This window comes from Aspergillus udagawae, assembly GCF_001078395.1.
Source record: "Aspergillus udagawae IFM 46973 DNA, scaffold_7, whole genome shotgun sequence".
Taxonomy (NCBI): Eukaryota; Fungi; Ascomycota; class Eurotiomycetes; order Eurotiales; family Aspergillaceae; genus Aspergillus; species Aspergillus udagawae.
Window position 1 is genome coordinate 579,405 of NW_025091270.1, and position 22,845 is coordinate 602,249.

Consider the following 22,845-nt stretch of genomic DNA (forward strand, 5'->3'; position numbering starts at 1 on the left):
TTATTTCTCGGAGCAACAATTGGTGGTGACGGCGTTCGGAAGCTATAAGTCTTCCGTCCGTAGAACCCGCCGCCCCGCGCCACCCCAAAAAGCCCTCCTGGACGAACTATATACTCTCGGAAAGCTTAAGCCATCGATGTACGTAAAGTCTCATTGCTCTGATGATTGGGATCCGCCTCATACTGCAGAACTACACTGTGACGCCATTGCCGGTGTCCACTCTTCGCTGCCAGCGAAACCTCCAATTGTTTTCTGCCGCAAAAATGCACTCCCACTCCTCCTGGACAGCACAAGGCATAACGATTCCGCCTGTTCAAATCCATGACATTGGCACAGCTACGGAGGACTCTGCCCGCACTTTGAATCATTATCTCAAGGCAAATCACGCCAGATATTCCCTACTTTATCATGGAAAGCTCTTTCATAACCACGTACCGCATGTATGTTCCTCAGTCCGTCACTACTAGTGGCCTTGCGGTCAGGTCCGGGGGCTAACGCATCGAGAAATTTAGATACTGAGCTCGGCCTATCTGCTCGGAGCTGGTGCGGGTGATCTTAAGCGCCTGTATGAGGCCGAGTCAAGGGGATTGGAGCCCTGGGCAGACTCGCCGAGTGACGTAACTACAGAAAATTGGCGCGACTGCCTTGGGAAGAAAGAGTAGATGTGCCCCAGTTTCTCGACACATTATGACAGTCGCGCATTGTCTCGTGCTAACTGTGCTGTAGGTACGAGCGGGGTTTTGTGAAGTTTTTCCAAGGCGAAGTCGCTCGGGAAGGCGGTGACTGGAAAAAGGTAGCTGCATATTATCTTTTCTCGGGGAAGCAGCCTCTGATAAACTCTGTAGTCGCTGGCGGTATGTTTTCTCCTGCTTTAGGTAGTCAACTGCGTCGGGAAGTGCTGATACTGACACTTATTAGCTGGACATGCCCTCATCCATCTCGGCTACGCATATCATATGTCCAGCAGCGAAATAGGTACGGAGGCGATAGCATTGACAGCAACGGACTACAATGGCATTCATAAGTATCTGGAGAATGAGGCTTACTCTCAGGTTCAACCGCCTTACAAATCACCGTCTCCTTTGGAGATATTGGAAAAGGTAAGAACAGACGAACGTTTCAATCGCCTGTCCAGGCCGGGGTACAACAATCTCGACACTATTTTCCGGGAGTACGAGACTCCTCTTCTCGAGCACTGGAACGCTTGGACGATTGACTCCCCAGTGGAGCAGTTTCGGGAGAGTCAGAAGGCCGCGGCAGCAATGGCAGTTGCAGCGAACAAGCACGACTTCTTCCTCATTCATATCCTGACTACTAGCCACGCGATCCGCGTTCTTCTGCCTCTAATACCCGCTCAGTTTCACACACCGGTTTTGCGTCAGTGGTGGCTAATCACCGTGGCACTTTATATTGCCCAACTCCGACCCAAGGTCACGCCATGGAAGATATTGGAGTACAACATTAAGGGAAGAGATTGGGATTGGCCGATTTCAAGTGCTCTCAAGGGACAGCACTCTACTGATGCGCATTATGTCAAGGCCATTCATGCTCTCAAAGAAGCCTGTGACCTCTGGGGTGATTCTGATTCTTTCTTTCTCAAGGCAGCTGTAAAGTTTGCAGATGAATTTCATGGATGGAGTGGGTTTTCCTAGGCTCAAATCTAAGATTATGCGCTCACTAGGTGGGTTAAAATCTGATTTTCCATGACCTGTTGGCATATTGTGATAATGTATTCAGCGAAAGCACAACTCATATCAGTCTTCAATCAAAAAAAAATCTTAACGACACCTTCCATCAATCGTCGAGTCATAAGCAGCTTCGTAGATAACTGCCGTTTATTCCTCTATCACAAGTACCTTCCAATGAGCTTGTTAGTGTGACCCCAGATTGTATCGGCTGCCCCGCTGTCTACAAGGGAATTAAGGAGATCGCCAAGGCTCAGAGTCTCCAGCTTATAGCCCACACACAGGAGAGATCCATCCTTCGTCCCATTGACAGTCAGGCCGGCCTCTTGTCCCTCCTCCATAGGTGCCCCTTCCCCGCCGTACTTAGCACTGGTCATCACGTAAAGCGAGCGCTCCCCGGCTTCCGCAGGGGTTGAGCGTTCAATATCAGCAGGGGCAGTGACGCTGCCATGTTGTTTAGTTTCACCCCATTGATCCCCCCAACTTTTCTTAAAGAGATCGGTAGACACAAGGCCCGGGTGGTGGTGGATGATGACAATGTCCTTGTTCTCTGCTTGCTCAGCGAGTCGCTTGAGGCTCACTGAGGTCATGGTCGCAACGTGGCCCGCATAGCTGGGAACACTGAAGTGCCCGGGTTCCTTCAGCTGAAGGTCACCGAGGAATAGGTCGGACGTTTCTGCACCCGCGGCGAGAACGTTGACGATGCGGGGCCGAAATGATAGTCTGTCGGCGTCACGCTTGGCTGCTTTTGCTCGGAGGAGGGGAGACAGGCGGCGAATAAAGATCTGCCGGCTATAGTACGCCACGGCGGTGGACAGCTCAATTCCTTCTGTGTTTTCTTCAACGGTAACCTTCTTTCAGCACAATTCAGAGTCATCTCGATGCTAATGCTCGGCTAGTTGCATACCTTGTCGCCCCAGGAAGGGCAGGAAGCCAGCCGAAAGGAAAAGTAAGTCGATATAGGTCTCCCGGCTAAGGATTGTATCCGTAAGACGCTTGGCTTCCGCCATCAACGAGACCTCACCCTGCAGGAAAATTAGGGTGGCAGACGGATTTGAGGTCTGAAGCTCGCTCAAAATGGGCTTAAATGCCGCCTCATCGCGACCTATTATATACACTTTCACAGGGAAACCAGTATATATAAGCTCTGACAGGGCTGCTCTGCCAATTCCTGCCGTTGCACCGACGAAAACCGACACCTGCGGAACTGTTGCGGCTGTGAGTTGCCTGTTGGATGCCCTAACCTCGGACAGATAAACCATTTTTGTTGCTTTGCTGGTGACTCGGAGATCGTATGTGGAGATTTTGAACTTGATACTAGTTGACGTGAATATAGTATTCCTCTCGATGGCTTTATGTCTTCACGCGGATAATGCAGTAACTAACTATAACCACCACAGCTACATTACTAAATAGATGAAGGGGAAGGAAATCTAATTATCCCGAGGAGCGATCTAATTGCCGCTGACAAAGCGATGAATAGCTAGGATAACTAGCGTTATTTTGCAGGACGGAAATTCTAGAAGCCTTTTGAAACTATACTCAAGCCGGCGCTTGTTGCAGGGAAGATGATGTACGGAACTGAGTTACAGTTCTACAACTTCTCCCAAGCATGACTGGTCCGAAGAGTAAGAAAGTGAAGATAACACACAAGGTCGAAGGCATATTGCCCAAGTTGCTAGCAAAATTCCAAGATTTTCCCTCTTTACGGTCAAGAGGACGCGCTACACATATGGGTTCTTTCCCTGAGATCCCTCCAAAGACGTGTGTTTCACTGCAGCTTCTCTCTGATAATGTAGGGGTGAGGATAAGTCCTATCTGCACTGTAGACTGGTAGTTGAGACCACAGTACTCAGAATACCTTTTTGCCGCTTTGCTCCTGGCCTCAAGCACATGTCTTCTCAGATCTTCCACTGAACCTTTCCACCTGACCATCACCTTCCGCCCTCTCGCCTTCTCATAGGTTCGAGGAATGCCGAGCAGAGACTGGACTTCCAAGTAAACATTCCAGTACCCACCCTGCTCACTTTCCTCCAGCTGCACGATCTCCCTCTGGTACGCGAAGACATTGAATGGCGCCGACGCCGTTGCGGCTTCCCCCATGCCGTCAACATCGTGGGAGGAAACTGACTTTGTCTCGATCATGCGGGTACCTAGGTCCCCCGTAACTCCAGCGACCAGGACAAGCATGATTTCAGATTTAGAATAGGCCACTTGTTTTGATCAGAGAGATGCGATATGGCTAGGTAGAGATGTCTGCAAAAGCTTAGTTTTATTGCCTACTCTGTCCGACCAGCTTAAGCCATGGCATTATACGGGACCGGAAATCGGACTATCCCAAGAGGAAAAAGGCTGAGCCTCCACACGCCGTATATGTACACATGTATTAAGTGGAACTATGCCTGGTCATGAGTCGAGCCAGTGTCCTGTGCTGTGTGTTCTGAACTCGATAATCTTCCGAGGCGAAGATAGGCTACTCGCTCTTTGAGCGCGTCAACTTCTTCTCAATTGCATCCGCGCACCGCCTGTACATCTCCTCGACATATTGGCGCATGTTTTCGTGTTGTACCGGATCAGGCAGCGGTTCCCCTTCAGCGAACCATCTGAATTTAGTGGACTTGCCATCAATATCCTCCAAGACCATGTTGGAATAAATGTCTCCGGCGTCAGTGACATCCTCGTTGAAGACGCGGAAGCGAAGAAGATGCTGGATCGGATCGCAGACATCCATTTGTTCGCGAACCATGTTCACCCAATCATTCTTTTCAAAATGAATGGTCCGTATGGAGCCAGGACCGTATCCTTCAAGAGATGAGGTGGTCACGCCGGGAAACCAGAGCGACTCGGCACCAAACGAAGCCACAACGCCCCAGACCTGGCCGATTGGAGCATTAATGGTGACAGTGACGTCGGTGATGACTTGTGGCATTGTGGGAATATTGACGAGAACTATACCTGGCGAGTTTAGCTCGTTTTCAAACTTATGTTGTAGGAAATTGGGAACCGCACCTTTCGAGCTCTAAAGAATCCTGCAAAGTCTTATGCTCTGTTGCACCGAAGCTGCTATAGAGGCTGCAGCATGGAAGAGAGAGCGATTTATATAGGAGTCTCATATCTAGTTTCCATAGAAAGTTGTTGGAATTATTACAATTGTATGATCATCGCGTAAGGCCGTACCACGGTACAAGACAAAGTTAAATTATTCAGCGGACGGAAAAGGGACGGACGGACGGAGTTGGCTCATGACTCCCACTTCTTCCCTTTTCCTCAGCGGAATTACAGCTCCATTTGCTTTACCAAAACACATTACATCGAGCACTTGCAACCGTTCACTTCGTTGAATTTCCGGTCATGCCGCCCGACGGTCTTTTGCCGGAGCAGCCAGCGGTATGTCATCTCCGACCCTTGATCCTCACAGGCGGGGGTTAATGCAAAGATATGCGTAGTGCGACTTCTGCCATGCGAGAAAGGTCCGTTGATCTAACGCCGTCGTTGCGTCCGTCCGGTCGCTGAGATCAGTGTCGTACTAAAATAGATCAAATGCAATCGACAAGCGCCATGCGACAACTGTATAGACGCGCTAGTAGACTGTCGCAGGGACCGACCAAGAAGGAGTAGGCGCCCAAAGGGATCGCGGCAAGTCCTCAAGCTTCATAATGCTGTTTCCCACCTAAGACGCATTTACTGACGGGAATAACTCAGCATATCTTCGCTTAATAGAAGACTTCTGGCACTCGAGAGGGCAACTGCAACCTTACAAAGCGATCCTGGCCCTGCAACCGATGGCGGTCCCTTTCATGATACAGTAGCCCAGGCTGCAACACAGAGAGAGAGCACCGACGCGACCAACGCTGGTCTTTACGGCCGCCAATCTAGCAATACAGGGGGCTCCCGACAACCGACAACTGCTCTTAAAGACGGCTTGACACAGCAAACTTCGGAGGGCGCGAGATTCTTGCAGAGAGAACTGGAGTCGAATGTAATGATGGGTCAAGACAGGTCTGTTGTTTTGAGACGTGCAATCGATTTCGTCAGTCGTATCTCCAATTCGGGTGATCTGTCTTCTGTGACCAGCACATTCAAGTCTGGCACAACAGGCAGTGATGCTGAACCGCATAAGTTTCCTCCGGAACTACTGTACATGATGACAATAAGTAAGTGAGCGGCAAAAGTAGACTCATAAAGCTGATTGATTGACTTCTAATCTTCAGCCCCGGATCCCGAGCCAGGTGTCATGAAACGGTCGTTCTGGCCAGACCACATTTCTCTCGAGACTTTAGAAAATATGTGTCTGTCTATCATGGAGGAGAAAGAAGATCGACAGACCCTAATCTGCTATCGGATCTGTGTCTATATGAAAGCTGTCACCCTGATCAGCCGCCTGCCCAGAAGAGATCGAAGTGCTCTGGTCCGCCGTCATCTCGAACAAAGCAAGAGACAGTACGAAGACGAGATACACCGTGCGCTGAGCGAGTTGGATTTTCTGAGGCCCCCAAGTTTATCTTTCCTACAGGCCCTTTTATCGGGGGTAAGTCCGCACGGCCTCATCCTCAGGGATTAGAAACTTGTCGAGAAACAAACTGACTTGTATTAAGGCCCTCTTCATGCAAAATCAAGGTGACATGTCCCGAAGCTGGACATTAACAGCATTCGCCTCGAGGACCTTGGTCTCTCTAAATTACCATACGATCGACAAGTGCGTACCGTCAGAGGGAGATATGCAGGATATCTATGGAGCTCTCTACATATGTTACTATCTTGACAAAATTCTGAGTGTCCTCCTGCTCCGTCCTCCTTCGCTTCCAAGACTGAAGATAAAGCCAGCAGACTTGGTCCGCCTGGATCCTCGGCTTCCTCTTAGTGCTTGCGTCAAGGTTATGGTTTGTCTTGGTCAGATTCAGGATGGAGTCCTTGATGTACTCTTCATCCAAAATGAGAAGAATGATAAGGTCATTACAGTCAATGCACTGGTCCAGGAAATGTATCATCTGCGCACATTGATGGATGAGGTGAGAAACCCAAACCCGGAACGAGAATCAGCTGACAAACAGCCCTCCCAGCCACAATGTCAGAAGCTTGCAGAAGAAACATACTTTGAATGGGCAGCTATTGAATTCGGCTACTATGCTCTTCTGGCCAGTGTTTTCCACCTGCAACAGCGCGTTGTGCAAGGCCCGTTATCTCGACAAGAATGTCTCCACGCTGCGCGGCAGTCGCTGGTCCAGCTCACCAAGCTGCAGGACGAAATCGCCATAGATAAGAATTTCCTGGACGAGTATCCCTACTTCCTCACATGGCAAGTCTTCCCCCCATACATAGCAGTGTCCTGCGGTGTTGATTGCATATTATCTGACTATATCGCCTAGGACCCTTCTATTCTTCCCACTGAGCCCGTTCTTTGTCGTCTTCTGCAACGTCATATACACAAGAAACAGTGAAGATTATACGTTATTATCGACAGTCACGAAAGGAATGTCCCGCTTTTCAAGCCGAAGTCGCTCGGTTGCTGAGTTACATAAGCTATTTTCAGCTTTTCTGGGCCTGTGCGAACTCCTCTTCCAGAGTGAAAGTCGCGCTCCCGATTCCGGTGCCATCTCTTTTCAATCATATTCAACAGACCCTACTACTACCCTTCTCCAGCAGAACCCCACCACCGGTAGCGAAAATTTATTGGGAGATTCTCTCCCATTACCCAGCTACAGTCTGTCTAGTGGCTCAAATCTCCCTCAAGCTAGAGATGATGAGCTGCAAGACCAGGCAGCATTGTACGGCCAGCCCGGCGAAATGGGATCGTCTGATAATGAGCTCATGTGGGACCTTTTGCAGTCACAGCCGTGGTGGGGTTGGATGAGGTCTGATGCCTAAAACCCCACGGCCTTAGGGTGAACCGTACCGGCACCTCACGCTTCACTATTCCTGATAACGTGGATATGCACCTGTGTGCCAGTGTGTCTAATATCTACTCAAACTAATAACACTTGTACAACGGCCCATACTAGTAATAGTCAGAAATAGAGAGAGAGAGAGGAAGGGAGAGAAATTTATTTGGCCGACTGCTATAAATCTACAGATGGAGAGATCGCTACGAGGCCCCAAATGCCATCAGCCGATCAACCTGGGGGCCTTCTAAGGTAGTTATGTCATCGGATGACCGGGGAAATTGATTGTAGAACCGACTTTCCACTGCAGCTATGTTAGGCATCGAAAACATCGCTATCGCGCACACTTAACTTCTTGCCCGCATTCAAGTTTTGCCCACCGTGCTCGAACCAAAATCCCTCCGCCTGCAGTTCTGTGTCCCATCCGCAGTCCCAGGGACACGCCCGGCAACGCTTTGACAATCATATCGTGCGGGTACCCAAGAGCGACGGTGTGGTCCAAAACACTCGCAACGATCATCAGACACGTGCTTCCTAGCATCTGCCGCCATGATTCCCCGCCACAGCTCGTAGCTGATAACCAGGCTGAGCTTACCTTTCCATTCGTGATATAAGTAGTGGGATTGCTTTCTTCAGACTATCAGACATGCCGGATAGGCCCTGTTGTACTGGGGCGTGACAAAGATGAATGCGCTTTACTTGGGAATCCTGATGTACCGTTGTCGCGTTTGTTTGTGCGCGTATTGGTCTGCTGAGACAATGTGTGAGGGCATGCCCTGCTCATCGAATGCGGGAGATTCCATTCGGCGAGATCGACGAGATGGAAATAGGCTGGAAGCTGTAGGTTCCGAGGGAAGCGGTTGCCAATTCGACAACTCAGAGTCCTGCGTGCAGTTTACGCTGGCTACTGACAAGGGTGCCCACTCTTTAGAGTCGATAGCCATTTGTTGCTTGTGTGTTGGTAGCTGTATGCAATCGAGTAGACTAAAATACTCGGCTGTAGAATTCATATAACTAATTTTGTTATATAGCTTCCTTACAAATGCTTTCGGCTTCGCGGAATCCTACTCCCCTCGCCACGGCCACGGGTTTGGTGACCCGATGGTGACTTAACACCGAAACACGTATGGTCCATCTGTCCCTGGCGCCAGTTTCGAGCTGTCAAATTTTTTTATTTTTTTTCCCGCACGCACTAGTTGTGGCTATTCTCAAAGGATGGGATAAGGCGAATACCGATAGATCGGTGATACTCAAGTCCTGGTCTACACTTGATGGTCCTATCCCATCCGACACTCTGCTAGATAAGCTGTCTCATACACCCCAGTAGTATCCTGGCACGCAATCTCAAGCTCAATCCTCATAAGCGTCATGATCAAATAGCACGGCAGCAAGTTTTCAGGCTCTTTAACTGATTCGGACGGACGGTCGGAAATGTAAATGTTCCAGGGCCCGAAGGGGCAAGATTGCTACTAAATTGTCTGGTAGCCTGGTTGACGTATCGAATTTATTTCGAGCGTTTGCATGCGTGCCTGCTTATATTTAGGTCTGAGTTTTCTAATTAAGCAACGATGCTCAATAAATACATAAAAAAAATACATAAATAAATGGTAGCAACTAAGCCTTAAATTAAATAACTGAGCGGATGCTGGATACAGGTGACTACAGGTCAGCCCACCACCCCCCCGGGGCCTCGGACCACCGGCGCCGATTTTCCGAATCACATGCTAACCATTTTAAAACAGCTCATCTCACCGGTCAGATGAGATAATTTTTTACTTTCTGTAAATATTCTGAAAGTTACCCTCCATACTTCCCCTAAACTAGTTCTTTCTCATCATCTTAAAAAACTAGTTTACAATGGCCTCATATGAATCTTTTCAGTACCTTGAGAATGATAGATCAATTATTAATAATCTTATTCCTAGTACCTTTTCTAATGATTCTTCTGAATCTGATGATAGTATATCAATATTATCAGATGACTTAGATGATCAAATTCTGCATGAACGCAATCTAGCTGACGATTCAAATCTTCTCAAGGTAAACCATATAAACTAGTTTATAGGAACTAGTTTACATATACTAACTAGTTCTAGAATACATAACCTATAGCTTTGACATCGTCCTTCCTAACTCCAATCTTGACACAGCAAATTAAATATGTTGATCATCTACCTGAATATCCTCAATTGCATATACAGGGCTATACTTATGTTGTATGATTGAATACCTTAAACCCTATAATTTCCGGACATAATCCTTTCACATTAGTAAGTCTTAACTAGTTTACAGACTAACTAGTTTTAATTAAACTAGTTCTAATACTACTACTAGATTTAATATTCCCACTCTACTGTTGGAACTCCGCGTCAAATATATTGTTCCTTTCTACATTTATATATTAGATGATATTATCTACGATGCTTAGGAATAAAGGCATATGAATATATTCATCCTGAACTATTAATAATAGAACATACACATGCATCTAAACTAGTTTTCTCTCAAATTTCTAAAATTCGGCAACGGATTATGCAAAGAATAACTAGTTTATTTATTCATAAGACTACCAGGTAAGTAGGTTCCTTATTAAATATATATTATTTTGACTATTCTAATAAGTATTAGTCTTTATCACAGTATAATCAAACATTTTAATTCACAAAATGCATGTCAAGAATCAACTATATCATGTCAACCAGTTTTCACAAAATATCACTATCCTGTAAGTAACTAGTTCTAATAAAAACTAGTTTTATATACTAACTAGTTTAGGATGTTGCCAGTGTATAGTATTATTATATTAGATGCACAAATGCTTCACCTTTAACCTATCAAAAGCACTTTCATATGAATCTTGCAAATAAAGCATTCCAGCTTGATTTAGATCTTTTGAAAAGGCTGTTTAAAACCAGTAAGCATGATCATATTCATGAACCTTGTAGAGTCATTAAATAACTAAATAGTCAGCAGCCTCACTATGGTAAGCCCTTAACTAGTTTATCTAATAACTAGTTCTTCACTAAACTAGTTAGGTGTTCCTCATATCCAGGGCCATGGAAAGATGAAGAGAAAAGATTATAATATAATATTTATAGTACTAGTTCCTACTAGTATTACTGAATGTCCATATGTAATATTTCTCTCTACTAGAATCCATTTACATCCTCCACTACCGCCTAATAAACCGCCATAGCAAATAATGGATGAGATTCTTCATTTAATTAAAAGAATGCAGAATCCTGATCTGACACTTAGTAAGTTATGTAACTAGTTTTAAGATAAACTAGTTTATATATTAACTAGTTTAGGTTTATTCCTGCAGAGCCCTGCCTTAAAAGAGTTTTGCCTTAAGTATAATAGTCAGACTTTATCACAGATTTATCATAGTTTTATGAATCAAGATAGATTCTCTGCTATTATTACTAAAGAGCGAGCTCTTTTATATCTAAAAGGTTAGAGTTTTAATAGGGTACTATATAAGCATACTCACAACCCAAACTACTAGGTATATAAAACTAGTTTATCCCCTAACTAGTTCTCTGCTAAACTAGTTTAAGAATTATATCCATGGAATCTACACTGATAATATTTATATAATAATCATCTGTGGATTTAAGGAGCAAATCACACTTTTAAAGATATTAGATTCTTTTGAGATTGATATATCTTTCAAAAGAGTTAAAGGAGACTTTAATAAGGTGATATTTATAATATTCTTACCAGAGCATAGAAAAAGTTAAGTCTAAACTAGTTTACTAGAGGCTGGATTCTAATATTTAACTAGTTTTCACACTTCTTCATGTGTTTATGGATCAAGAGACTGCAGCAAGCTATTAATTATTATTTCATTATATTTTTTAATTAATTAATGAGGTCTGTGGTGCACCAGTCTAGTTTTATTATCTGTATCAAAGTGGATATAAAGCAATTATTATTAATATAGATAGAAAGCAACTCTTAGGTAAGAACTAGTTCTCTTATAAACTAGTTTTATAGCTAACTAGTTCTAGGTCTTGGTCATTATCTCYAAGACATTRATCCTGAAGGTCRACCATGGACATAGTAATTAYAAAATATTATTATTTTCTRCYATATTTATTTTATRTAAACTATCTCTAAGCTAGTTCCTCCTGGAGCTTTAGAGATAGATAGTCACTTTCATTCTATTTAGCTTTAAATGACTAGTCTTTTATCTTATTAATTATAGGATGAATTTCTTCGCCTCACTRAATTACTRCAAAGTAAGTTAACTAGTTTATCTGTTAACTAGTTCTATACTAAACTAGTTCTAGTTAATGAATCGCCTGACATTGCAAGATAGGCGAAATATAAGCAACATCCTATAATTTCTGCTAGCTTGAATAAAAACTGCTCATTAATGAATTCTGAGTTTTTTAATAAGGTCAGAAATCATATAAATGCAGTAGAATAAAGCCACTATAAATCTTATTGGATAGGTATTTATGATTCACTACTTGGAGCAACTCTTAGGTATATTTAAACTAGTTTCTATTAGAGACAGTTCTCTGATATATTCTATTATAATAGGTTAATGATAATTAATYAGTGAGATATTRATYAACTCTCTGCAYRATAAATATATRGAATCCATYATTCTTGRAGAAGTGATRATATAGATACTTAATACTATAATTATATAGCTCGCGAAGGTATGTACAAACTAGTTATATCTAAACTAGTTATWRAACTAATGAGTTTCAGAGYRACRGAAAAGAYGAAGAACTAAGYAAGAAAATAGAACTATTAATCATAATTYTATTYTTTTTAATGCTAGWTCTTCAGGCTTTATTYAAGCAYGCTYAGRTTCTAGAGGAAGATYAACTTCTTAAGGAAGATCTAGAGGCCCTTTATCCCCTTAATCAGTATTAAGATGGTAAGAATTTTTCTTCAAAACTAGTTTAAATACTAACTAGTTTAGATAGTTAACTAGTTTATAGTCATCCCATTCATCCCAGCRGTAAGAAAACTTAATCTCTAGAACTAGTTTTTCTACTAATTTATTCTAGATCATTAAGTCTTCAGCAGATTACTACCTCTAATCTTCATACCCAAAATCAGAACAGTTATACTGAGTCACACCAAATCAATCTCTAAATACTTGAAGCAGAGATAAGAAAGGCTAAGATTAAGAAACAGAAATTAGAGCTAGAGTTAGAATTAGCTAGACTTAGGCAAACACAGATGTAATATATTGTTTTTACCTAAACTAGTTGTGTATAGAACTAGTTCTATATATAACTAGTTTAGGTAAAAACTCTTGGCATATCACCAGTGTTAAATATATATATTACTAACTGCTAACTTAGTCTTGTCTAGAAAAGAAGGTAGAACTATATCCATTTAAACTAGTTCTATAGAATCCCAGCTATTTGTAAAATTTTAAAAATAAACTTTCTTTAACTAGTTTAGAACTTGCATAACTAGTTATATTTATAGAAAATCACTAATTTATGTAGTCTCTATCTTAGACTCCTAGCCTAATGGTTCCTCTTCATTAAACTCCCTGAATACCTTATATACATCCCTGTGAGTTCCCTTGCAACATTCTAGAACTAGTTAGAGATATAAACTAGTTCTATTAGAAACTAGTTTACTTACCTTTTGACTTTTTATCCGCCTTACAGCGGTCACAAGGCACCTGTATATTATAATCTTTTGTAATGGCGCGCATCGCAGTCATATTGACCTAAACTAGTTTAGTAAAAGCTAGTATTATATAAGAACTAGTACTCACAGTCCCATCATACTTTAACAGAATGACTAGGCGGACCTTTAGTTTCACAGCTTCGCGGGCATTATAGGCGGCAACTAGTTAAGTGTACCAGGCTAAACTAGTTAGTAATGCTAACTAGTTCTTCAAAGAACTAGTTCTTACTAATAGCAGCATCCTTATTAGCTTTCTTTGGGCGCCCTCCAGCATTTTCCTCAAACTCAGCACCATGTTTTGCGACAAAGTGTTTCTTTAAGTTGTTCAGGTTCATGTATTTGGTCTAAACTAGTTAGCAGGAAGAATGTAAATATGATAGAACTAGTTCATAACTTATGTTAACTTCGCAACTGCTAAAGCGGCAATACACTTCACCAACATAGAGATTGACATGGCCAGAGGTCTAAACTAGTTAGTAGGGATAACTAGTTCTATCCAGAACTAATTCCACACTGTGAGAAAATCTCACTTCGGCTAGCTAGGAACTAGTTCTGCCATATATTTTTTACTCACTTCAACAACTGCGTCAGGAAGTTTGAGGTCAGGTTTTGGGATCTCAAGGTATTGCTGGTATGCTTCCTAATATGCAAATTAATACTGATTAACTAGTTCTGGAGGAGAAAACTGACATTACCACAGACACAAGCCATGGTGGAGGTGTGGTAGAAGTAAGATGTAGTGTTGTGTCAGTAAGGTAATGTACTGAGCTCACCCGACCGGCGGTGGGGTGAGATCACATGATCGCGGATAATCGGCGCCGGTGGTCCGAGATTCCGGGGGGGTGGTGGCCTGACCTGCGTTCTGCTGGATACAGTTGTATGTCCCGCGTGAGTTTATTCAAAAATACATCGCATGTAAAAAGGCCCTTTATGACAGGTATTATGGGTTGTACGTACTATTCAACCTGGGAAGTTTATTCACTTTTCCCCACTGCGCAGAACGTCTAGTTGTTAATAGATTACCATTGGCATCATGAGGCGGCAGCCCTACTTCCGAAATTCCGTCTGTTAGTCCGCCGTAGTCCGCGCCTTTTCTGGTCCTCTTTCGCGGGGATATATATACCAGCACTTGTCACTGGACTACACTCGCTGTTAGTTTGAGCGCAAGCAAAAAGACCCAAGGATATTTGGGTAGTATATAATTGATGCAAGACCCACTGCATAATTTTCCTTGCTTTATCATATTCCCAGAAATACAGATTCATACAACATGCTTATTTTGATCGCTGGTATTACCGGATTCGTTGGCATTCCGTGCGCCAGGTCCGCATTTGCGCGTGGTCACAGGGTTCGAGGCCTAGCTCGGAATATCAACAATCTCCCGAAGGATGTGCGGGACCAGCTTGAAGGCTTTGAGACGATGTCCAACCCCTACGACATTGCTGCAATGGATCGGGCTACAAGCGGTGTTGACGCCATTATCTGTTCCTTTGCTGCCCTTCCCGAAATGTTTATGGAATCGCAAATGCTACTTATCAGGGCAGCAGAGCGTGCGGGAGTGAAGGTAAGTAGGACCATTCTGTCTGTTAGCAGTTGGTTAAGTGCTCTGTAGATTTTCCACGCCACCTCCTGGAACTACGACTGGACTCTTTCCCCTGGTTCACACGAAATTTATGACGACATGCGGGGCTTTGCTCACCATGTGGCTGTCAGCTCGACTATTAAGCCCATCTATATGTTCACCGGTGCAATCGCAGATTATTACTTCAAGAGAAGCCGTTATGACTGGGACCCAGATACCAAGACCTTCAATTTCCACGGGCCTTCAACCTTTCCCACTCGTTACACCACAGCGGAAGACATTGGCAACTATGTGCTTGAGGCTATCACTGCTCCAGATGCTGCTAACGGAGGCTTTGTCCGTGTTCAGAGCTTTGAAGCCTCCCCGGAAGACATCGTCAAGGCATACAATGCGGCCAGAGAAGGTCGCAACGATGCTAAGCTTAACTGCTTAGGATCGTTAAAGGATGCAGAGGCTAAGCTGAACGAGGGAAGGGCTACCTATGGGAAGAGTGGATGGTATAACTTTATAAGGTATTGCTACCAGTATCATATTCCAGCTCGATCTTGGGATTACGAGCCAGTGGATGTTGCTCGCTTCCCGAATGTCAAGCAAACTAGCCTGGAGGATTTTTTCCGCCGCAACCCAGACGTGTAGTTGATCACGCAATGAAGTTGCTAGCTAGATAAGCAGATCCTCTCATGTCAAACGGAGAATGCAATTTATACTCGGTCCTTCTGCAAATCCACTCGTGGCTTAGTAGATAAATAAGCAAGAAATATTTGCATAGAATTGAGCTGACTAGTATGCTCTGATTGCCGTGGTGAGACTTGATCTCCGTGAAAACGGTTACTTGGACCAATCTATGTATTGTGCACTTAGTAGAATTCTTGAGTTCACCAAAGTTGAGATCACCGCTCTAACCTGCTGCCTTGGAGCTTTGGGCCCATAGTAAAGCGAGCCTGGCTTGACTCTAAGATGGGTTGGAGGTAGAAATTCCAAACCGGTCGTGCTGCCCACTTAAGTACTGAATCAAATGATTCAGGTTGGGTATGTTCTATTTTCCCTCCTAATTTTGATGGTCTCCGCATCCCAGGGCGATTCACAGCGATATTCGCAGAGTAATCGTCGATTGAACACGAAGCCCTTCTTTTTAATTCATTGCGTTACCGACAGCTGCCTACACTGTCAGGGTTTCCTCCCATTAATCTCAGAGCAATTCGGGGCTTCAGCTCGCGCAACAGTGGTGGTTCATGCTCTTCACCTTACAGCCCTGAGCCAAAACACCAAAAGGAGTCTATTGGTTGGACAATGTACTTGTACTATTTTTACTTCCACTTTCATGCACACCTCGTGCCTTTGCATGGAATGTGATGCTTCCACAGACGCGTGAAAAAATGGTCTCCTACTTTCTCCTTTCTATTCCTTGTCCTTTTTCTTCCAAATAGACTTTTGACGAAAAGAGACCCGGGCGACACAGCGAAAGTATCGCTGTTCTTCTTTTTTGATTTAAACATACACGGGTATCAATCCATTTCATACACATTTTCGCTCCAGCGCCTTTCCCTGATGTAGTGGCCTATTTCCGCGATCAGGGCACCAAATAGAGCCGCGGAAAGGCAGCATCGCCACTACTGAGATCCCAACAACATGAGATATTCATGAGCGCGAGACAACGTTTTGACCGCCATATATAGCTATGAAATTTTCAGGCTGACTCTGACGACCGTGGGCCCTCTGAAGAACATTTCTCCCGTTTGTGGAGGCCGCCGTCTAGAAAGCAAACCGCATCCAGGAGGACCGACACCGGACACGCTCACGAAGGACCTGAGGTATTAAGGAGTTGCTCCTTAAGTAATTCTGGGCCCAGTGTTAATTAACGAAACCAGTTAAATTGCACTCGGCGCCTGGACAGTCGGTCTGGTGGCGCCGTCGCCGTCGGGCCAGCCACGGTCCTGGATTAAAGGGGCACGGCGGAGCAACTGTGGTGGCTTCTGGTCCTATGTGTCGAACTGAGTCAACAACGCGGAGCGATGCCAGGGGCACATCCGACATGGCTGCTCCGGTTCTTCCACTGCAGGTACGAAAGACAACTCCCGCAGCGATCAATGCGCTGCGGCGCGACTATCAGAAACTGGTATCACGCTCAAAGTTCGCATAATGGTGTATTATCTGAAGTCCACATTACTCCTTGTTTGCGGATTACTGACTGCTTTGGGCCGCCCACGCCTTTCTATGCACGCGCTTAGGATAGCAGGCAACTATTAGAATTACTTAAGTGAATCAAGACGACAAATAACTCTACCCCATATGTTCAGTCTTGATCCTCAATATTCTTATATTTATTCCTTTTATTTTTAGCCTTGAATCCTACACGTTTGTCAACCGCGGTACGTCCCAACATCGGTACGATATCGATCAATCCACGAAGATACGATTCTACGTTGTGAACTCTGGTTAGACCAACCAGATCGCTCGATACTACCATGATTCAACACCAATTGCAGAGATTTTATGTCTTTACCTATTGTTGTGAATTTACCTAGTATTGGTAGAAGGTTCGATCGATAGATTTTGATACTGGTGAAATACGACTGGCTTCAAATCTGTTATCCGGCGACTCTAGGGGGTGTAGAAGGATGGATACGTGTTGAACTCGGCCCGAGCCGCTTGCCAAGACGATTGGAGTATGATAACCCCCGTTTAGTTGCCTGTATATTTAGGTCTAAAGTGAGACTTAAATTCAATCTGACTTGGCCATGAGCTTTGTACGTAAAGAGCGGAAAATGAGAGCGAAATAAGCAAAGCAGCCATGAACTTGGCAGGCAGGGCGGTGGCAGAACGGGAGTGTGTGGGGAAGGGCCATATCCCAAGACCACCTGTGAGAACGGCGAGTCTAACTTGTTACATTATCCATCTATGTTGTGATTGAACTTGCAACAGCATTGATGAGGCCCTTAAACAAGGGATCGAGTTGCTTCTGCAGTTTTTCCTTGGTGAGACTCTCCGGAAGATCAACCTCTGCTATCCACGTAAAGGCGGTTCGATTCTTGTCCACGGCTTTCAACTTCATGGTGCCGATTGACTCGGTAAGAAGGTCGTTCCTGAAAACTGAGAAGCGAACAACATGGTTCTCGGCATCGACATAATCCAAACGCTCCCATGCAATACGGCCAGGCTCATGGAAAATATACGTGCGTACACTGCCGATGCCATACCCTTTGAGGTCAACGCTCTTCATATCGGGAAACCATAGCTTCTCGCATCCGAAGGATGAGATCACGGCCCAAATCTCGCCGATAGGTACATCGACAATCTCGGTAACAGAGCTAATTATCTCTAGAACCATATTCGTTCTAATTATAGAAAGATTCTGGAAAGCTACACCAACAAGGTTAACATTTTGTAGATTGCTGTAAGATGTTTGGCTCGTCTGGCAGAAGGATGAATAGGGAGCACTTGATGGTCTCATATGTAGATGAAAGTCGACAGCATACTTACAAATTAGATAACGCCCAGTCTGGGGCACGGGGGGAGCACTTTAAACAGCAAAGAGCGCGAGCTGGTGAGCTTTTTTCGTCAATAGTGCGAAGACAATGAGGCGTCATGGTGCAATTAAATCTCTAATCCAAGTGGGATTGTTTGGGAAGGTTGGATCCAAGGACGGCGATTTCTAAGCGGGAAAGAAGCGGATGGACAAATTTCACAATCGACTCCGCTTTTAACGCCGTTGACTTAACTGTCCCGCCCTTACATGTTATAGTTGCTGCAGGGTTATTGAGAAAGCATGAGTGAGGACTAACAAATAAAAGCAAGTTTGGCTGCACCGGACATTTTCCTTCCTTCCCTAACTATCAGTCATAGCAACGGCACAACCATCACCTTCAATTACAGGACTTCACCTCGGTCTTCCTTCTGATCAAATTTTCGTTTCCTATTATGACTATTTTCAAAGTCCACGAGTATAGTGGAACAATCCACGCCCCTATCGGAGAAGTTTGGGCTCTTCTTTCTGCCTTTGGTTCTCCAAGACTATGGATGCCCAACTGCATCCTTACAACTGTAGAGGGGTTCGGTATTGGTTCTACGCGAACAATCGCTTTTGACACAAACCCGGACGTCATGATCCGGGAAACACTCGATCGCGTTGACGTCACAAAGTACAGCGTTCGTGTCCATATTGACCGGGACGACCTTCCAGGAATTGATTCCTACGGTACTTTCTCCTTGAAGCAAATTTCGCACCATGAGACAGAAATGATGTGGCTTGGGGAGTCCTCGATCCCCGACGAGGAGGGCAGGGCGGTCCTCAAAGTCTGGCTTGACCGCACGTACAAGGGATTTGAGAAGAGTCTGAACAAGTTACTGGCTCATTAATCCAGAATGGAGGCTATGATGTTTCGCGTGGTAAACATACCTGGGCTTGTTAAGCCCGCAAACTTACGTCTCCTGAATATGTCCCGTCTGTTGATGAGTATTTATAAGTTGTGGAGAAGCTTTTCAACATGGCTGGTCATATTTAGTCGGTCTTATAGCGGAAAAGGATCGCGTTGAATTTCATTACTCGGTAACTGCCGGCGTGGGAGGCAATATAGTAGCCCGTGAGGTAGACATTCTGTATGCAGGAGGCAACTCATTATCGACATTGGAACTTGATAAACCTGACACTGAAGTACTCTATGTAGCTTGCCACGTTTTGTCCGACATCTGCTATGCCGATGTGAGATGAAGTGATAAGTTGGCCAGTGAGTTACATGTCCAGAGATTGGATGATCTAGCCGCATCGAAAACGTTGGATGTGCTCGTAAATGGTTATGTTCAGCTACTGGTTCATCAGGGCGTCAGAAGGAAAGGTGGGTACATTGTGCGGAAACAAGGAGAGCCTAGTCATGGGTTTGTCCTGGCGATTATTTGAGTTCATAGTGTCCGTATTGCGTCCCCGCCCATGCCTCCGTCCGTTCCTGTGTCCGTTAATTCTTCCGGCTCTCTTTCACCGGACAGACGTTTTACCTGAGAACGGTTTTCGGCCACACGCTGACTCTCCCGTAAACAAACCTAAGGAATTCAGGTATTGCATACCTTGTAAAGCTGGGTCTAAAGCAGCAACCATAGTGGTGGCACATCCTTGCTGGAGAGTTTTAGGCTCAAGATGTTCGGCATTTGGAACTTCCGTATATCAGTACCAGCCAATGTACAGACGTTCCCTTTTATTACCAATTTGCTCGTCTAACTTTTCGAGTTTTCCTGTTTTTGTAAGCATCGGCTTTTAGTAATTCGGTCCTTATCAGAAAGTCCTTTCCTTTGATCAAGGACGGGGAAACAACCACCCTTGAGGGCATCACATGCAATTAATGAAGTGTCAGAATATGCCTCGCTTATATCATGACAATATATGAAGCATTACAGTACAAGGCGTACACTGAAACCTCTAACAGGGATCATCAACTAGCCTGGCTATCCAATGCAAGTTTATCAACATTAGATCTCGATGATACGACGTTTTGTACAGTCTACAGAGTAATCGGTCAGACTGAAATTAAACTGCTGGCCGAATAGTTAATCTCCGATCCGCCTTTCGGTCCTCGGAAAACACGCATTTCCGTCTTCTCGTCCGTTCTGCCTCTGGTTTGTAATACACATCCATGCCTAAGGTACCTTCGAGGTTAGATATTCATTTGTACATCAAAGGACCTATTCCAAGAGAATGAGGGTTATTGTCAACATTTCTACCCACAGGAGCTTTTCTAGCTTGCTTTTCAAAGTTTTAATATACCATTGCTAAAAGCACTTCAACAGAATTATCATGACCTCCCTTGCTGTGATTAGGGCATCCAACAGCCAGCTGACAGGCGCTACTATCCCAAGTATTGCCGTCTTTGTTGGTGCAACCTCAGGAATTGGCCGGGCGACCTTGACGCAACTCGTCCACAAAGGGTTCCCGATGAAGGCATACATTGTTGGTCGCAATGAGAGGGATTTCCAGCCTCTGCTGAGTGAGCTGCGTGCTTCGAACAAGGCTGCCGACTTGATCTTCCTGGAGGGTCAGATTTCTCTAATGGCAGAGACAAAGCGCCTTACGGATGAGATTCTTCGCCGTGAGACGCATATTGACCTGCTTTTCCTTTCCTCTGGTTTCTTGCCATTCCTTGGACGCCAAGGTATGCCTCTTAACACACTGCAGCAAGCAACATGCTAATATGCCAAATTGTAGAAACGTCTGAAGGCTTGGAACTTTCAACCGCCGTGGGGTATTACAGTCGTCAGATCTTTATCCGACGCCTGCTGCCCCTGCTTCGAGCAGCATCCAAGTCTGACGACTCACAGTCCCCTCCCAGAATCATGAACGTTCTCGGAACGGGTGTCGAAACGGCAAATTTGTACCTCGATGACCTTGAGCTAAAGCAGCCCGGACATTTCAGTGTCCAAAGCTACGCCGCCCATAGCGCGACCATGACCTCTTTGGTCCTCAAGCGACTCGCCGAGCAGCCTGAGAACAAAAAAGTTGTCTTCATTCATCATCATCCGGGCCTTGTTTCTACTGATATTTTCAAGAAAAGCTGGGGTGATCAATGGGACGAGGGTAAAGCAAAAATGGGTCCTAATGCTTCCGCAGACATCTCACGAGCCACCACCGAGGAGGCGGGAGCCCGGTCAATCTATGTGATCACTAGCTCGAAGTATGGGGGTAAAGGTGTTTCATTGAGCGAGGGGCAGACACAAGGGACGACGGTTAAAGGGACTGCAGATGGGTCACTTTTCTGTGTTGGTGACAAGTTGGAAACTCTACGGCTCGATGGGCTTCTAGATACACTAGAGCGAAATGGCGCTTCCGATGTGGTCTGGAGTAAGACCAACGAGCTGATCGGAAAATTTCTCTGATAGATATAAGCACCCGAGGTGACGTATTGTGCATGGTCCGGTCTCATTGTGATGGGTATTTTCAAACTGGCTTAGATGAACAATCTCCAATCGATTGCACCGTCACAAGTGATTTCCATCCTTGCGCTAGTACCTACCATTGTCCTTGATTCTTCTCTCTGCATATGCCAGGTGTCGTATAGCCATCTTTCCTTTACAGGGTTAAGCAGGGAAAATATCGTCGGTATCAGTATATTCGACGTCTCTCTGTCCTCTATACCTATCTCAAGTCTTGCTCTTCTTCTGGGAGCCATACGGACCGCCATCTCTACGAAGGCGGTGCAGGTAGTGAGCGAACCGTTGGGGAGGCCCGTCTCTGAGGATGACACCCATTTTGCCGCGTCCAGTCTCTCACACCTCGTCATTGAAGTCATGTTATAATGAGCGGAGAATCCTCCCGAGACTCGATAGGTCTTCAAGCGATGGAGCCTGATATGCTTAGCAACGACGATTTTCAAAAATATTCGGGAAAGAGGTGATAAAGTGCATGTACAAAAGGTCGAGGGGGATGAGCAGCTCGCGACGTGCAGCATGTCTTATCTTGCTGCGGGATTCTTACGCTTCCCATCTATCCATTGCCACAGTCACATATCCATAATATTGTTCTGGTGAATGATGATTTTCTTCAGGTTATTAATCAATGAGGAACTCCTTTAGTTTTGATTAAATTCAGAGCTGGGATCACCATATAGCACCTCCTGTCCTCCTAGTAAAGAGATATCAGTCAAGATTAGCTCCGGGTGCTTCCCACTGCTATCCCACTGACACGGCCCTGACCTCTGCGTCCTTCAATTCAATGCCAGCAGCAAGTACTCCCCTGGCCTTGCGTAGGTAGCAAGCACTGCTAATAGCCATCTACACAGACTCCTCAATCGTCCTCCCAGTACCAATTTTAAAGGCAATCATAACATTCACCTAAGCCCTTAAACCCTCTCAGCCGCCATCCCCTCCCCCGGGGGACGCAAAATTATAACAGTACTGTCAGCTAATAGCAAGAATCATGCGCATCTAAGAGCCAAAACAGCAACAGATTAATATACTCCATCATCACATTCAGACTGGAATCAAGAGCATAGCTCAGTTTCACTAGTCTTAGCCAGGCATATCTCTGTCCATTCATGCTCATTTTTCT

At 44.9% G+C, this 22,845-nt stretch overlaps 8 protein-coding genes across 8 annotated transcripts; 5 read left to right on the forward strand and 3 right to left on the reverse strand.

Annotated features, from left to right (window-relative positions):
* Positions 1-263: 263 nt before the first annotated feature.
* Positions 264-1,652, forward strand: Aud_008882 (questin oxidase family protein; the record flags this gene model as incomplete). Its single annotated transcript, XM_043293747.1, has 4 exons — positions 264-440; positions 513-658; positions 727-854; positions 919-1,652. The coding sequence occupies 4 exons, from the start codon at positions 264-266 to the stop codon at positions 1,650-1,652; spliced, it is 1,185 nt and encodes a 394-aa protein (XP_043149682.1).
* A 194-nt stretch (positions 1,653-1,846) lies between these two features.
* Aud_008883 (uncharacterized protein) lies at positions 1,847-3,875 on the reverse strand (the record flags this gene model as incomplete). The annotated part of the gene is made up of 3 exons (XM_043293748.1): positions 1,847-2,514; positions 2,593-3,002; positions 3,547-3,875. 3 exons carry the CDS (start codon positions 3,873-3,875, stop codon positions 1,847-1,849), a joined length of 1,407 nt encoding a protein of 468 aa, XP_043149683.1.
* A 283-nt stretch (positions 3,876-4,158) lies between these two features.
* On the reverse strand, positions 4,159-4,614 carry Aud_008884 (SRPBCC family protein; the record flags this gene model as incomplete). The annotated part of the gene is made up of 1 exon (XM_043293749.1): positions 4,159-4,614. The coding sequence occupies one exon, from the start codon at positions 4,612-4,614 to the stop codon at positions 4,159-4,161; it is 456 nt and encodes a 151-aa protein (XP_043149684.1).
* A 727-nt stretch (positions 4,615-5,341) lies between these two features.
* Positions 5,342-7,051, forward strand: Aud_008885 (fungal specific transcription factor domain-containing protein; the record flags this gene model as incomplete). Its single annotated transcript, XM_043293750.1, has 4 exons — positions 5,342-5,346; positions 5,406-5,839; positions 5,897-6,213; positions 6,281-7,051. 4 exons carry the CDS (start codon positions 5,342-5,344, stop codon positions 7,049-7,051), a joined length of 1,527 nt encoding a protein of 508 aa, XP_043149685.1.
* A 7,453-nt stretch (positions 7,052-14,504) lies between these two features.
* Positions 14,505-15,452, forward strand: Aud_008886 (uncharacterized protein; the record flags this gene model as incomplete). Its single annotated transcript, XM_043293751.1, has 2 exons — positions 14,505-14,798; positions 14,847-15,452. The coding sequence occupies 2 exons, from the start codon at positions 14,505-14,507 to the stop codon at positions 15,450-15,452; spliced, it is 900 nt and encodes a 299-aa protein (XP_043149686.1).
* Positions 15,453-17,712: 2,260 nt separating this feature from the next.
* Aud_008887 (SRPBCC family protein) lies at positions 17,713-18,144 on the reverse strand (the record flags this gene model as incomplete). Its single annotated transcript, XM_043293752.1, has 1 exon — positions 17,713-18,144. One exon carries the CDS (start codon positions 18,142-18,144, stop codon positions 17,713-17,715), a length of 432 nt encoding a protein of 143 aa, XP_043149687.1.
* Positions 18,145-18,734: 590 nt separating this feature from the next.
* Aud_008888 (SRPBCC family protein) lies at positions 18,735-19,172 on the forward strand (the record flags this gene model as incomplete). The annotated part of the gene is made up of 1 exon (XM_043293753.1): positions 18,735-19,172. The coding sequence occupies one exon, from the start codon at positions 18,735-18,737 to the stop codon at positions 19,170-19,172; it is 438 nt and encodes a 145-aa protein (XP_043149688.1).
* Positions 19,173-20,598: 1,426 nt separating this feature from the next.
* Positions 20,599-21,674, forward strand: Aud_008889 (uncharacterized protein; the record flags this gene model as incomplete). Its single annotated transcript, XM_043293754.1, has 2 exons — positions 20,599-20,953; positions 21,007-21,674. 2 exons carry the CDS (start codon positions 20,599-20,601, stop codon positions 21,672-21,674), a joined length of 1,023 nt encoding a protein of 340 aa, XP_043149689.1.
* Positions 21,675-22,845: the final 1,171 nt, after the last annotated feature.